The 15,301-nt window shown below is 45.3% G+C and overlaps 1 protein-coding gene across 10 annotated transcripts in view; it reads right to left on the bottom strand.

The window, feature by feature from the left end:
• Positions 1 to 15,301, bottom strand: part of ZNF185 (zinc finger protein 185 with LIM domain) — a 57,202-nt gene that overhangs the window by 33,354 nt on the left and 8,547 nt on the right. For 7 of the 10 annotated variants that reach the window (XM_021405693.1, XM_021405697.1, XM_021405698.1 and 4 more), the window contains exons 1-2: positions 14,326 to 14,474; positions 302 to 378 (exon numbers count right to left, since the gene is read on the bottom strand). In XM_021405693.1, coding sequence (XP_021261368.1) covers positions 302 to 326 — 25 coding nt within the window. In that variant the 5' untranslated portion in view covers positions 327 to 378; positions 14,326 to 14,474. The other 3 variants (XM_021405690.1, XM_021405691.1, XM_021405692.1) reach the window with 2 other exon arrangements.

Below are 15,301 nucleotides of genomic sequence, written 5' to 3' on the forward strand. Positions count from 1 at the left end.
TACCATGGAAATAAACAAGGTACTTCCACTCTTCTATTCATTGTTACATGTTACCTATGGATTTGGAAGCGTCATCCTATCTATTCACATCTAAAAGTCCAGTAAGTATCTGTCACTTAAAAATTAAATATCAAGGTCTGCTGCAGATTCCCGTGGCCTGGGCATGTTCCTGGGTCAAAACAGAGCAACTTGAAGCTTCTGTGAGTATTTTTAACACTTCTTTGATAAGATATTATTAGGAGTATATTACTAATACAACAGAGGACAGATTCCCAACAGCTTGAGAAGGGAAAGGAATTACCTTTGCTGACACCCAGGGACATCATGGTTCTCAGAAGTGCCTTCCTCCTTCAGTTACTGTTTGAAAACAACAGGCCCCTGGAAGAAGTGAAAAGAAGGAAAAGCAGATTAGTAGTTTGCATATAAACAAGTCTGGAGCCATGCAGAAGACACAGCAGTGTCACAGCCACAGAGCCTAGAGGGTGGAGAGACCATGGCACATATATTGGAGTTGCAGTTTCTCCCCACACCATGCACCTTCAGCATCAAGGATGGAGAAAAAAATCCAGTGGGTGTGTTCTTCATACCAGTAAATGGAAAGACTGCTAGTGATGGATGCATCCTTCCTGGTCTGGGAAGAAAGCAAAGGAGGAGACCTTAGCAAAGGTGCCTAGAGAGATTAAGGCAGAACAGATCTTCTGGAATCTGTATAATTAAGAGAAGCTGAGGATGTTTGGGTGAACTATGGCATTTTCACCAAGCAAGAGTACAATATAGGGGCTCTTTCAGTTGGCAGACATGTTCCATTATTCCCCATAAAATATAGCAGGGGGAACATGTTACTCTGTCTCAGAAGAGAAAGTTAGTTCTTGCTGAGTCCCTCCTCGAAGTGCCCACAGTAAAGCAGCAAGTAGAAACTCCTGAATGTACAACCTTAGAGATGGTTTTTAACATTTGCAAGCAAACAAGCAAATGAAAGCAAGCAAAAAAAAACAAAAACCCACAAAAACAAACAAACAAAAAAACCCCAAATGGACCCACAGGGTTTGAGCAGAACCCAGGTTAGTTCAGCACCTGACTACTTTCAAATAAATAAATAAATAAATACAATAAATACAATAAAGTCAGAAATGTCTCTCTTCTTTTTTTACCTTGTAAAGTTTTTCCTTTCCTCCATTTGTTCCTTGCCAAAACTATCTGCTGAACCTGGATTCTTAAGTGACTATACTATTCATTAAGAGAAATGCCCAACCCTATTTGGGAGCCTGTGAATCTAAAATTAGGTTGTTATTATCTGCTGGTGGGCTTGTCTCTGCAATACTACTGCAAAGCCACACGCCCATCAGGAATGCCGAGCGCTGATCTCATAGTGTTGCTTCTTGGCAAAGCCTCCTCCATCACCTTGTCTCAGCTGAGGATCTGCCTCGGCTCCCTGCATATCCACCCTTCATCCAGTTTGCACTCAGATAGAAAACAAGCCCTCTGCTATTACCCCTAGGCTCCCTCTCCCTTTTGCAAACACTCCCAAACATTAATTCAGCTTCCACCAGGAGCTGACAGCCCACCTCTTTTCTTATCCTTCCAAGATCCCCCTTCCCACGCAAAATTTAATTGTCCCTCTTATTTAGAGAAAAAAAAATTATCTGGGACAACAAGGCTGTTTTCATGAAGAGCCTCTAAATACTCAGGTATCTTTCCACCAAAGGCAAGAGGCCTGACTGCAGACTGTAGGAGCACAGCCAAAGGACCTGTAATCTGGTAACCCTGGGTTAAAGAAGTCACAGCATCTTGGACCTGCATGTAGAGAAGCCATGTGGCTTTATTACCTACCAAATCTAAGCAAGATGGATTCAGACCACAGCGACCTTGCTAAATGCTATTCTATGCATTAGGTGCCCTCTTCTACGTATTAAATATTTTCTTGTTTCAGGACAATATAAAGTTGAAGGAAGAAAAGGATGAGAAACAGTGGAAAAGAACAACCCCAAGAGCTTGACACAGTCCTGATCCAGGACAAATCAGTGGCACAAGTAGGCATGGGCTACATGTTGCAATATAATGAGGCATCTGGAAGCTGGTACCAGTCTAGCAGCATAACTGAGAGGGAATTAGCCACCTAGCACAGATTTTTTAGAGGAGCACATAGGGAAGATTCTCAGGAAGATGCAGAGAGAGGGATGGAGCTCATGATGGTGCTGAACCCTGTTCCTGGTCACACAACATAGCTCCACTTGGCATTAGCCCCGCAAGAAACATCATCTCAGTTTACTGCTTAAACAGCAGCTTCACTTCTTACTCACACAAAATCCCCTAGCTTAACAAATACACCCAAAAACAAAGGGAAGCCACAAACAGTGGCACTCAGCATGCATATAAATACACGTGCCAGAAACTACATGTTGGCCAAGCCCTTTCCTCTGGCACTGCCTTCCCTCTTCCTGGCTCACATCACTTTGGGAAGGATCACAGCAAATGCTGACATAACCCCACTGATACTTCTGGCTTGACAAACAGATGTTGGGACACGTTGGTGGTGCTTACCTGGCTTGGCTTTGGGGGACTGGCAGTGTTTTCTGCCAGCCTGCTTTTTCCATTTATGATTCATTCATGTGATGGCAGCAGCAGCCCAGCCATCCCAGTGCTGCGAACCATTGGGAGGCTCTGTACCAGTTAATGGACAGAAAAGTCTGGAGTTAAAGCCTGACTGTCTGCCTGCCCCACAATGAGGATTCTTCACAAACACCGTAACAAAGGAGACCAGAGTCAATCTTCCAGCAAAGCTTCTGTGACAAGCACAGAGTGGTGCAAAGGTCCTTCTGTGAGAGCTGGAGGAGGCAGTTTTCCACATCTAATATAGTTTTCTCTCATTCACAAAGGCTGCTAAGTAGCTGTTATTTTACCTTTCACCCAAGGATCAAGGCAATACAGACTAAATAACATCACTGGAAGCTGAAAGAATGCAGCAAGAACAGAGCAGCTCAAGTACCCTATTTCTTGCTCACATTCTTAACCACCTGCAGTCAGCTCCTGCTGGAGGTGTGACAGTGAACTCCATAGACCTTTGTGATGATCAGTGCAGATCTTACACGAACTCAGCGATGAGAATGTTAAAAGACAAATCAACAAAGGTTACATCTTGGCTCCTGCAGTTAGAATAACTCAACATTTCCTACATGAGAAAGGAAAGCTCATTTTCTTGTTTCAATGCTCAATGGCATCTGGCAGACAAGCTAATGTCTACGGATGCCAAGATAGAAGCTGTGTTGAAGAAACAGGAACAAGAGATATATGGGGCCCAACAACCTAAACCAAAAAATAAAAAAGGCAGATCAGCAAACTAGAATCAGGAATATTATTTCCCAAAGCAAGCTAGTATTATTTCTCCATGCTTTAATATTACGGTGGCTGGTGGTTAGAACAAGAAACAGGAGATGCAGCTTCTGCAGCTGCACAAGGCTGCAGTGGAACCACAACCCAGTGCATCTGTTCAAACCACACGGCTGTGCGGAAAGGAGTGCGGGATTCATGGGGCCAGAAGGAATTAGCAAACGGGTGTCTGACTCCACAGGGCTGACACAACACTCCTGGGAAAAAAAGTGCTTCTCACTGCTCCAGGGACTGCTTAGAAATTGAAACAGTTTCCCATCTTTGGAAAATTTGAGTTTAAGCTTTAACACATGTACTGCAGGACCTCAAAGCACGTTTCAAAGCATTTTTTGCAAGTCTGCAGTGCAGTAAATCTCAAAGATCTCAGCTCAAGATTTGGAGGGACTTTCTTCAAATGTTCACATTTGCCTACCATTATACTCTTGAAAGGAAGCGACAAGCCAAGATGGAGAAATGCTGAAATCTTCCTTTTCAAAATGCACTAGAGAATGCAGTTTTTCAAAAATATGCTTTTAAGCTATTGGAACTTCCACCACAGATAGTGGTTAAGTTATAAGGGAAAAAAAAAAATGGTATTGTTGGCGTCTCTTATTTGGGAATTGATCATCAGCTACAGCCACGGGCTATAACAGTTTCTTCTATTGCCATGGAAACAAATCCATTTGCCTGGTTCTAGGATAGATTGCAACTGATCCCAACAGCTCTGCTTCCCACCTGGAGAACAGGAACATTACCTGCCACTTGAACGAAGGTTAGAGATCTGAACTCAGCAGGTGAAGGGAAAGGAGGTGAGGATGCTCTGTGCATCTCTAGATGTTAGGCAAGTCTGATCCTTTTTCTCCCAGGGGGTTAAGTCCCAGGCTGCATTGGAATGCGTAATATTTCTGGAGGTTTTAAGATCCAAAAGCACTGTTCCACCTTGTGAGGGTCATTTGGGATCTAGGAGCATGGCCTGTGAGTTTAGAAGCAAACAAAAATCTGTCTCCTAGCAGCACTGAAGGATATCTGTGGATCTGGAAGCTGGCTGTGAGCTTAATTTCCAGCTGTACATCACTGCAGCTACCTTTTCAGGACAGTTTTTCCTTTCCTCTATGCAAGATGCCAGAGGTGTGCTGCTTCTTGCCCATCTCCTACCATCTCAACTCAAACTCTAATTCAACACCTGGCCCTTGGGGGAATTAAATGGGAAATAAAAGGGGAAAAAGGCAGTTCAGACGACTATACATGGCCCAGAAATGACGCTTTAGGATGGGAAACATGGCAATGGAACTCTTTAAATTTTGGGCACTCAAGTCCCCATGTCTATAGCATCCTATCACTAACAGAAACCACACTGCACGCACAGGAGCTTCTGGACCCGTAGCCCCACAGAAACACACGTAGCACTGGAGAAAAGCATGACAGCAAGCAACTCACAACTTCTTTTCCTGACATGTTAAGGTGTTCTCTGAAAGCCTCCATTCACCTATAAGCAGGTCACAGATTTTGAGGCACTGGATTAAAAACAAGCAGGTTTAGCTGAAGAGTCTGTAACCTTCCCTATTCCTGTCCCCACACAGCCACCAACCTTTCACTGTCCCAGAATTCTCTCTGACTCAGACTAGAACCATTACTTCCCTCTCACCTTCTAATTAAAAAGTAATTCCGCAGGGCTGGACACACCTTTTTGTCTTCTGTTTATTCATTACCTAATAAAAAATCTTCTGCTGTGGGACTGTTCTAAAAGGACACTCAACAAGGCACCAAGTCACTCCGCTTTAGCCACCACAGTTGTTCAGGAATAGACTCTTCCAATTAAACATTCACTACAAATATGAAATTTGAGACAAAAATATCACTTCAATAAAACAAAACATCTTCCTTTCAAAATATTTATATGGAAGCTTTTCCTGTAGAAGCCCAGTGGGAGCACTTCATAGTCTCCTATTAAATGCCTACACACCATCAGTGCAATAGGCCCCCTACCCTAATTGGCACCCTTGGGTGGCATCGCTCTGTAAATGAACACTAATTCTTAAATTCCTCATCTAAACAGTTATTGCAGGCTCCATTAAGCACTGCCTGGTTTACTCCAAGATGACTGCACTTTGAGAGATGAGTCCTGTAAATGTGCCTCCCCCAGACAACCTTACAGAGCTGCCTCAGCTTTAAAGTTTGCAAAATGCCTTGGGATCCTCAAAATAAATAACTGAGCAAATTACAAAGCTCTGAGAGCAGTTGCAGAAGAGTAAATGATTGTAGAGAAAAAAATATATTGGTAAATACATGCCAATTTCATCAGACTTTTTACTTTAAAATAAAAAGGGGAATATAAATGCTTCTACTTGCAGAATTCTGTGAGAAATCCTTCAGCCAGGGTACATCAACTGCCTGGTAACAAGGCCTGCTTAAATCACGGCCATGGAAAGCACAGTCCTTAGGGGTGAGTCCCAGCCACGCAGCAAGTCCAGGAGCTCCATGTCCTGACTCCTCAGTGCTGTGATGGTGTCCCTACAGCAGGTTCTCAGACCGACTATCCTTTGGCCTGAGATCTGAGAAAAACAGCGAGAGCTTCACCTACTAGAGAGACATCAAACAAGCAATAAGAAAACACAACAGACTGGACACTGTGCCTAGACCTGTCCGCTGGAGTGACTCCTTCCTCAGCAGGGACAGCTGGGCATTGCTATAGGTAGTGCTTAAGCATAGATACGTGCATTCCATGACCTACCTGTCAAATACAGGAAAAATTTCTAGGTAGCACAAGGGCCAGAATTCAGTTCTTCCCACACCTTCTTATAAGCTTCTGAGCTAAAATGATTTAGATTTGATCTATCTTAAAAGGCCGGTGACTCACAGAGCAGTGTGTACCATCTATGCAGAGCACAGCTGGGTGCAAATTCAAATACCACCTGCCTTCAAAACAGTTCATAGCAATGTCTGTGGGGTACAAACACCACAGTATGTGCAGCGCGCAGACATTTAGACCAAGATGTATGCTGAATCCTTTTTGTGGCTTAATCTGTAGTTATAAATACATTCTACCTTGTCCATTTGTACATCTGCTTTTCTCTCTGGATTCAGCAGTCACTGCACGCTGATATTTCTGCACACTCAGTCCTAACTGGATGTTTCCAGTGGTCCAGTACATCAGGACTTGTGTTCATTCAGCAAGTGTTAAGAATAATATTTGTTTTCTGTTGGTTTTTTTTTTCCATCCAAAAATAAATATATTGGAGAAAAAAAAATGGATTGGTAAACACCTGCCAATTTCACTCCACTTTACAACACCTTCCACTATTGCTGCCTTCAGGAACAACCCCTAACTGTGCTGATCAAATGCATAAAACCATAAAAGACCCCTCACGGTCTCAATTAAACCAGTTAGAGATTTTTTTTTTTGAAGAAATAGCTTCAAAATGCCCAGCTGGCTTAATGGGCAGTAACTGAATCAAAGTGATTTGGTTTCCTGGGGTAGATGCCTATAGTAGTTTTCACATTCTGATTCCCAAAAATGTCAGGGTCCTGTGAACAGGTCTCAAGAACAAGACTTTACTGAAAACAAGGCGACAGCCAGAATGCTAGTCCTCGGGTGATGACAGTGTATCCATAGCAATTGCAATCTGCAGAGTAGAAAGAGATGAAAAATAATCACAAGTCCATTCTCTAAAGAATGGAAAAGCCCTGAGCCATTCAGTGAGTGAATGGTTGTTATAGGAGGAGTTAACTACTGGCTGCCTTAGCATGAGGAAAAATCAAGTCCCCAGGTGTCATCTGAGTCTATTTAATAAAGAGGATAAAAGAAGAGGCCTAGCACGGTGCTCAGCACTGCACACAGCCTGGAGAAAACACCTGCCTCTTTGTTGAGAGATGCTGACGTGGCCAGCGTCAGCAAGCAGAGTCAGTGGCTCTGCCAGGGAAGGAAACGCCTACCCCGAAATCTGTTCCTGGAGCGGATCCATGTCCTGCACAAAGCTGTCTTTTAGGGGACTTGAATCATGCCCTGCTGCTGGCATGAAGGGAGGGGGGGATTCATCTCCTTCCCCTCTCTGTTAGCTGTTTTTTTTTAAATGCAACAGTGCAATGTTAGAGGAACGGGAAATTAGCAGGTTATGGGTTTACTCACTTCTCAGGCATCACTAGAAATGTTCTAAAGAAGGAGGTTTTTTATTCTCTGGTCATTTCCAACACAGAAAAAGGTTGACCTGGTTGGATATGAGAACACAGCTTTCAGCAAGCAGAAAAATTCAGACTAGATCACGACAAATCAGCCAGAGAGTTTAGTTCCGTGCCACATTGCTGTATGTATTTTAAACAAAAGTAATTTCTACTTTTTGGAGGGAAAAGCTGCAACATTTCAGAACAAAGTGCAAAAGTTTCATTATAGAAGACTCAAGATTGCCTTTTGTTTTAGATTTTAACTTTTTTTCCTTAAGAACAAAAACTCACCAAAGTTTGCATGCATATTTGAAAGGGTTCAGCGTTGCTAATTTTGAGGGGGGAAATAAACAGAAACAGTGCAAGTCTAACTACAGAGCTGTATCAGGTTTATCACTGCCAGACCAAGATCTCTAGGCAAAGCAGCTGCCAGCTACAGCCTCCTGAAAGTACTCCAAACATCTCCTTTATCCTGATCTCAGACAGAAAAACAACCTGATAGCCCATGAGAAGCAACTTTCTCCTGTTAAAATTCCTTAAGCGCTCTACCCACAACCTAAGCTTTGAATTCAGGGTTTCTCTTTCCATGTGAACCTAAGGACATGCCTAATTCAATGCAGCTGGCCTCTGCTCTAATCCTCCAAGTGATGCACCTCCCTGCCGCCTTCTGCTCTTAAGCAAGAGATGAAGCTTCATCCTTGTCATAGGAGTTTTATTCCCCTCCCACACACTGGCTGGAAGCAGCACACCAGGGCAGGGGTTTGCAGAAATACTCTGGCTTGCTTCTGCCCTCGTTATTCCCTGTGGTGAAATCCACCAAGAGCAGGGCTGGGACAGTGTGGAAAACTGGATCTTCCAATCTGCCTTCCCAAGCCTCACACCTAGGGCACTGGATGCCAGGGGAGCAAAGAGGCAAGCACGGACCATTTAACTCTGCTCTTCAAAACCTTCCACCTTGCCTACTTGGCTCGCTGCAGGGTTCTCCACTCTGTGTTCATCTGCAACATGCTGCTTAGCTGTGATGCCACTGCTTCCATCTGGTATCTCCTTGTTTCCCGGACCTGTCCTTCCCTCTTACACACGTCCAAGATTCAAACAGGCTGGCATCTTTATGGGATGAAGAGGTATGTTTCTAGCATAGAGCACAGCAACAGAGAAAACTAATGCCATGGTCCTACATGGGGGACAGGTGGCACACCAATTCCTGGATGGAGCCAATTTTTAACGAATCTGTTCTCCTCAGGTTCTCACAGGCCCTTCACAAGTCAGAACCTGACCACCTTCCAGGCAATTAAATCCAAATTGCCTCTCCCCTCTGTGTGATAGCAGGTCGCTGGTATGCAGCACAGGTGGAGCTGCATGCTGAGCACACTGAAGAAGGCAAGGTTGATCTATCTGGCTGATATCACTGGGAGAACTGGAGAACCTCGCTGATGAGCTGGGTTTCCCTCTCCATCAACTGCACAGGGCTGATTCCAGGGGTAGCAGAGTACTTCACAAGCCAGTTTGATCTCTAGGCCTCCTCTCCTCTTGTTTTCTCTCCAACTCTCCCCTATGAACAGGGTAGAGGATAATGGAAACTGTCTGGACATCCCTGGGCAACACAAATACATGACAGCTATAGGCTAGAGACCATTCCCAATAAATGAAATCTGTGATTTACAGTACATCTTTGCCTCAAGCTTCTAGCAGAATGTGGTCAACTGAAGTCCCACAGCCTATGTGCTGGGTGATTGCAACTGGGATGTCCCAGACAACAGGTGACCCATAAAAACAGGTGTTAAGATGCTTAAATTCTGGCTGACAAAGCATCCAACATGAACACTTCAGCACAAGAAATAAATATTCTACCAAACTCCTATTAGTACACCATGTCCTGAGACTACATGATTCAAATGGAACTGCTAGCTAAATCCACACTAACTGCTTTTACAAAGATCCTAATGCTCAAAAGCACAGAGTATCACCAAGACTCTGGGCAACCACAGTCTTGAAAATCATGACCAAGATACAGAAATCTCAGGCTATAAAAAGTAGCTTCGCTATGGAGCTGAATGGACAGACACCATTCAGTCATTGCAGGCAGGAAGGGAACGAAGACTCCCTCTGCAGCTCCTCATCACGTGAATGAAAGTAATTACAAGCTACTTAATAAAGAAAGGGGACCTGAAACCTTGTTTAGATTTTAATCATCAGGGTGTGCCTGTCTGCGGGCAGGTAGCCAGCTCAGCTCACTCTCTGCATGCACCCAGGTGCTGGAGTGGTCCCTGCCTTGGGTATTTCAAGGTGTTCTGAGTTCTAAGGCAGTTGGAAGGGATGCCCCGCTGATGTTAGTGGGATGCGATCTCTTCCTCTCAGCAGTTTCAGAGGGCAGCTCCTGATGAAAATCCTTGGCCTAGCAGGTGAAACAAGCTCCAGAGCTCAGTTTCACTGCCAGAGCTGGGTGACGCATAATGACAGCAAGCACCATCAGTGGTACCAACAGAGGAACCAATAAATTGCTCCCACATCACATCACAAACTTCAATCTCACCCCTAGCAAGGAGTGACCTCCATAGATCACAGCCTGTGCTCTTGTCCTTCCTTATGTCTACTGCTGTCCCCAGAGCCACAGAGGCTGCAGCTGGCCCCCAGCAGCAGCAGCAGGAAGGAGGCAGTGATAGATAATCACCTGCTTATGCAGGCCTCTGCAAAGGAACTGATGTACAGCCAGAATAGCACTCTTTGCTAATAAATTCTTCAAGTGCCAGAAATCAGCAGCCCATCGCTTAATTGGGAATGATTCTACTTTCTGCGTAAGCCACTTAAAAAGACGTAATTATACCCCAGGAGATGAAACACTTGCAATTCTTTAACAGCCGACTGCTGCTCCTATTACCTGTAAACACACAGAAGAAAAATTTACCAGCCATCCCCCTTTCTGATGGCTCCACTTCAACTTTAAAATGTTAATAACAAATATTCAGCCTGCTTTTGTCAGGAGTTTGTAGGACACTTGCATTAATAGCCCCCTTGCACCTAATAGCCACCTTGCCCTCTGTCTTGGTGATGAGTTGGATCCAATGTTGGATCCAGTTCTGAGGACTAAATGAACGCCCTGGGAAAGGAAGCAGAGTTCCTTTGATCCTGTAAATACAGCTTTCCTGGAAAGCACCACAAGGTGCCTTCAGACTCCCGACCTGTCCGCACAGCCCAGGCCACTGAGTTCATGTTACAGCACCCTGGTTCCCTGAAGGGACATCCTGCCCTGAGACCGATGTCACTTTGCTGTGCTGGTCCCCACAAAAGCTGAGCAAAAGATGCTGCAAGCTGAAAAGGCCTGTTGTACCTTCTGGGCAGGGACCCTGTAGCTGAATCCTGTGGTGTTTCTCAAGTCCATGCAACAGGGAGGCAAACTCTTGGAGTATCAACATAAAAGCCATTAATAGACAACAAACTGTTTAAGCTGGTGTTATTCTCTTTCAGCCCAAAGCATCGCCTGCAAGTCCAACTGCAAAGCAATCCTTCTCTGCCTACTGGGACCTGCATCCAGCAGCTCCAGGCTGCACTGCCTACAGACACTGTCCATGCTGTCCTGTTTCCTTCAAAGCAATCTCTCGCATCCTCCCGTGCCAAGGTAGAAAAGAACAAAACTCATTTCACCAGAGAGAAACTTGTATGCTCATGGCAGACTCACCTGCAAACTAGAGTGAGGGCAGTTATGAGGAAAAGTCTCATGGTTTAATGATAATTGATGCACATTCCGACCTTCTGACTATCACTGTCCTCAAACTAAAAGGTATTTAAAGCTTGCAAAAGGCTTGAACTGGAACTTCATTTAAACCTCCTAAACTTTCCTGAGGATTTTGTTATCTAGATCCAAATCACAGTCACAGTGCCTACTCTCCAACCCATCTGATGAAATAAGGCACCTCAGATCAACACTCAGCCGACCAAGATGAACTCTTCCAAACCTACAGAAAGGAAAGACAGTGAGAAAAACCTTCTCCACATAGCCTACACTCAGCCATGAGGCTCCCTGCCCCAGAAAGGCAGTATCCAGTTTTCAAGATTGCTAATCCAGGTCTGTGCACTGTCAGACTGTCCTCCAGTGATCTGGATTAGGTGTGGGTACATACTTGCATTTCTCTTGCATTAGCCAGAGCACACAATGCAAAGCTTGTGCCAGTGTTATGCTTTTATGTCAGCTGTTACCCGATCTGCTATGAAGCTAGGGCAGTGTGGACAGACCGTGCCTGATCTAGCATAAAACCTGCCAGGGTAAAGTTAACCCTTTAAAATCCTTTCAGCAAGTAGATCCAGCAAAGAAAGTTTACTCTGGGTTAGCAATCTGTACCCAGTAGCTGTGATATTTTTTGAGCCAGCATTGCTAAAACTAAATTTATTTCACCTTTGAACTCTTGCTTGAATGACTTTCCATGTCTGGGAAGGATGGACAGCTTCCATCCTTCTGTCTGCCCTTGGGGGAAATGAGTGACGCTTCAGGCTTCATGCTGTAAACTCGCAATCTACAGTTTAGGACCCCATCCCCCCTTATCCACACAGGTACCTGAGTGCTTGTGATGGTGGCTGCCAGTTTTCTGAAGGACCAGGCCACCAGCCTGAAGCACGCTCCAGGTCTTGGGCTCAAGGGCATATCTGTCACGCCATGACAGTGGCCCTGTATTAGAAGCAGCAGGGTGGCTGAAGGCTTTCAAACGGAGACAAAAATCATGCAAAACCACCTAGGAGCACAAAGGTTCATAATGCTAAACAGCAGGTGATATTTAAAAGGCCACAATAAGGTTCCCCCAGAGCCTTCTCTTCTCCAGGCTGTTTAACCCCAGCTCTCTCAGCTGTTCTTCACAAAAGAGGTGCTTCAGGATGGTTACTCCGCTGCAGGTGACATTTTATGCCTCTGTCGCAACTCTTCAGTGATGCCAGTCAAACAATTTAAACCGCAACACGGTCATTAACTGCGTCCCCACCTTTCTCAGAGTGGCTGACATGACCCTGAATATGAATCACAGGAGCTGAGGCCACTGGCTGTGCAGGATTTCTGTGAAGAGCCTCAGACCAACACCGCAATTCCTTCAGATTCTGGTCACCTGTACTTGGAGACAGCAAACATCCTTTCTCCCCCAGGCATAGGGAAAGGAGAGACAAAGACCAGCAACTGCCATGGGGAAGCCTGCACAGAACTCCAACATGAAGGACAGACGTGTTTCAGCTGTGTCTGAGACAACTGCTGTAAAGCTACAAATGTATAATTATCATTTATTTTAATTCACTTGCAACCACATACCCCACATGGAAAAATTTCAGTCTGACCAGATGAAGTTGGCAAAGATATGAGCTACTGAAGTTGGGAAAACATGGTGTAAACTTAACTGGAGCAGCAACAACCCTGCCCATCTTGAGAAATCATTCTGGGGCCTTGTGTGCTAGGAGCACAGCATGGCCACCCCATCACAGCAGCTCCCTTCTGTTGTTGCCCCAAATTACTGAATAATTTTTCACTATACTTGGTATGAAGTTTCATTACTCTAATTACAAGGTATTAATTCTTAATTGCTTAACTAATTTCTGTATTTGAAAAGGAAGAAGGATGTAAAGGATGGTTACTGCACCGACATGTCATTGACATTATGCCTTGATGTCTAAAGATAAAAGCAAAAAGGAAGGAAAAGTTTCTTGTTTTCAAACGCAGAGCTTGGCATTTGCATCACAGTCCCACAAGCAAAGCAGGACAAAAACATCCTATTTGAAGCTTCATGACATCTCAGAGATGCTACAAAGTTTCACCAGGAAAAAAACATGTTTTAGAAAAGAAAATTAAAACTCATTGTTTTTTAATGATCAGAACTTCCAATTAAATAATGATGGGATTTAATAAAGTATAGTATTTTGTCTTTGGCTGTATGAATAGAACAAATCAGCCTAAGTATAAGCTCCTGATCAGTCTGATGCAGGAGGACATCACTGCTCTGAGCAACCTGTCCAGCTGCAGCCAGCTCATTCTCCTGGCTGGGTTTGTCCTGGAGCAGCATGGGCTGAGCAGAGGGGTGGAGATGGAGAAATGGGGAAGACATTCACCAGGCTTCCAGGTAGGAAGAATCAAGGACTGAGGGAGGTGTTCACCTCCCCCTTGCCAGTTTCACCACTCCCATCCTTTCCTTCCAGGGTGCTGATTTCAAACTAATTCAGAAAGAAACAAAAAAAGGCAGAAGAGCAGAGAGAGAAAGATCTCCACCTGCATCTCTCTCTGACACACAGGTCCTGGGGAAGGGGGTTAGGTGTGATGCAAACAGGGCAGCCGACCCCAAGCCTCTCGAGAAACTGTCAAGAGTCACAGGCTCAAGTTTTACACCTGTCCTACAGAACTGATCCCTCCTGCCTGTCCACAGACTTGTCCCCTCTGCCATGCCCCTACTATACCTTGCAAATTAAGAGGGGGACAGATTTTAGAAAAATAGATGGGCAGGGAGGGAACTCAGTGACCTGACGAACGCAAGCAGCAAAACCTCCTATCCAAACCCCCTCTGTTCTGCCTTATTTTTGTATCTATACTAACACGACCCTTTTAGTATTTAAGTATCATTTTACATCCATGCTTGGGTCCAACACACTAGCTTCCTCTACTTCTCTGAGAGGAGGCTTCACTTGAAGCTTCCCTCATTCCTGCCGGATCCCTGTATCGGTAGGTTAGGAGAGGACAGTCCCCCTCCTCTTCGTACAGAGCAAGCAGGTGAAGCACAGATTGCAGGAGCACCCCAGCTACTCTGCAGAGCTCAGTGGACCAGTCTCCCTGCCCATCCCTACCTGTGGAGGCTCCTCAGCTGCAGCTTTCCCTCAAAAGACAGATGTGGAGCAGTCTGCAATCAGTCTCCAAGCGCCTTTGCCCCCCAAGGGTTCTCAGCGGGTGCCTCCGATCCTCCCTGGCAGAGAGGCAACTGTGGGCGAGGTAGAGTGCTTACCTGCCGGGCGGGCCGAGAGGGTTGGCTCCTGGAAGCCAAGCCTTGTTTTGAGGAGGAGACTTGGGTGTGTTTTGCCCTTCAGGGGAATCAAACAGGTTTCTCTATTCAGACTGCGTGGTCTCCCCTCCCGCCAGCTCTCCTCTACATTCTTTGCATTCTCCAGCAAATGTCACCTTCCCTAGCCCTGTGCAGCAACAGGACAGCAGAGAGCAGCCCCTCCTGAAGAAATTCAGTCCAATAAATTTCTCCCCAGGCAAAGCATCGCCGAAGATTTCCAGGGACAGGCTCAGCCCACAGGAATGGGGAGTGGGTATCCCTTTGCTGCCCACATACTGGCAAGCCCCTGCGTTTGGGAAAGCTGCTTACAGTGGTGGTACCCCAGCATTAGGGGCTGGCACTGTAATTAGCACTTAGCAGTGATCCACTCATTTTAGCTAATTAAATGAGGGACATAGGTGTGTTTATCACCATTCAGGGCAGAGGAAGTCATTGGGTACTATCATCTTCCTCAATTTATTTTCACTTCTAATTAATTGCTGTAGTTGCCACAAGTTCCCTGAGGCCCAGCTCCACCAGTCTCTTGGACTTAGCACCCTTGGACAGACTTTTTGCGAGTTCCTGAAGGCTTATGGTTAGAGACGTGAGTTTAAAGCCCTTCTGAGAAGTCAGGGCTTCTGCCCAGGACTACCACAGGATGAACAGAAGGTGGGAAAGCCCCAACCATGCACCTGTCAGAACCTCTCCCCATCTCTACACTCACCAGTGCTTGCAAACTGATCAGAAGTAGCAAGAACCCTCTAGTAGATGGGCCACAGGGAAGA

This window comes from Numida meleagris, chromosome 8 (genome assembly GCF_002078875.1).
Source record: "Numida meleagris isolate 19003 breed g44 Domestic line chromosome 8, NumMel1.0, whole genome shotgun sequence".
Lineage (NCBI taxonomy): Eukaryota > Metazoa > Chordata > Aves > Galliformes > Numididae > Numida > Numida meleagris.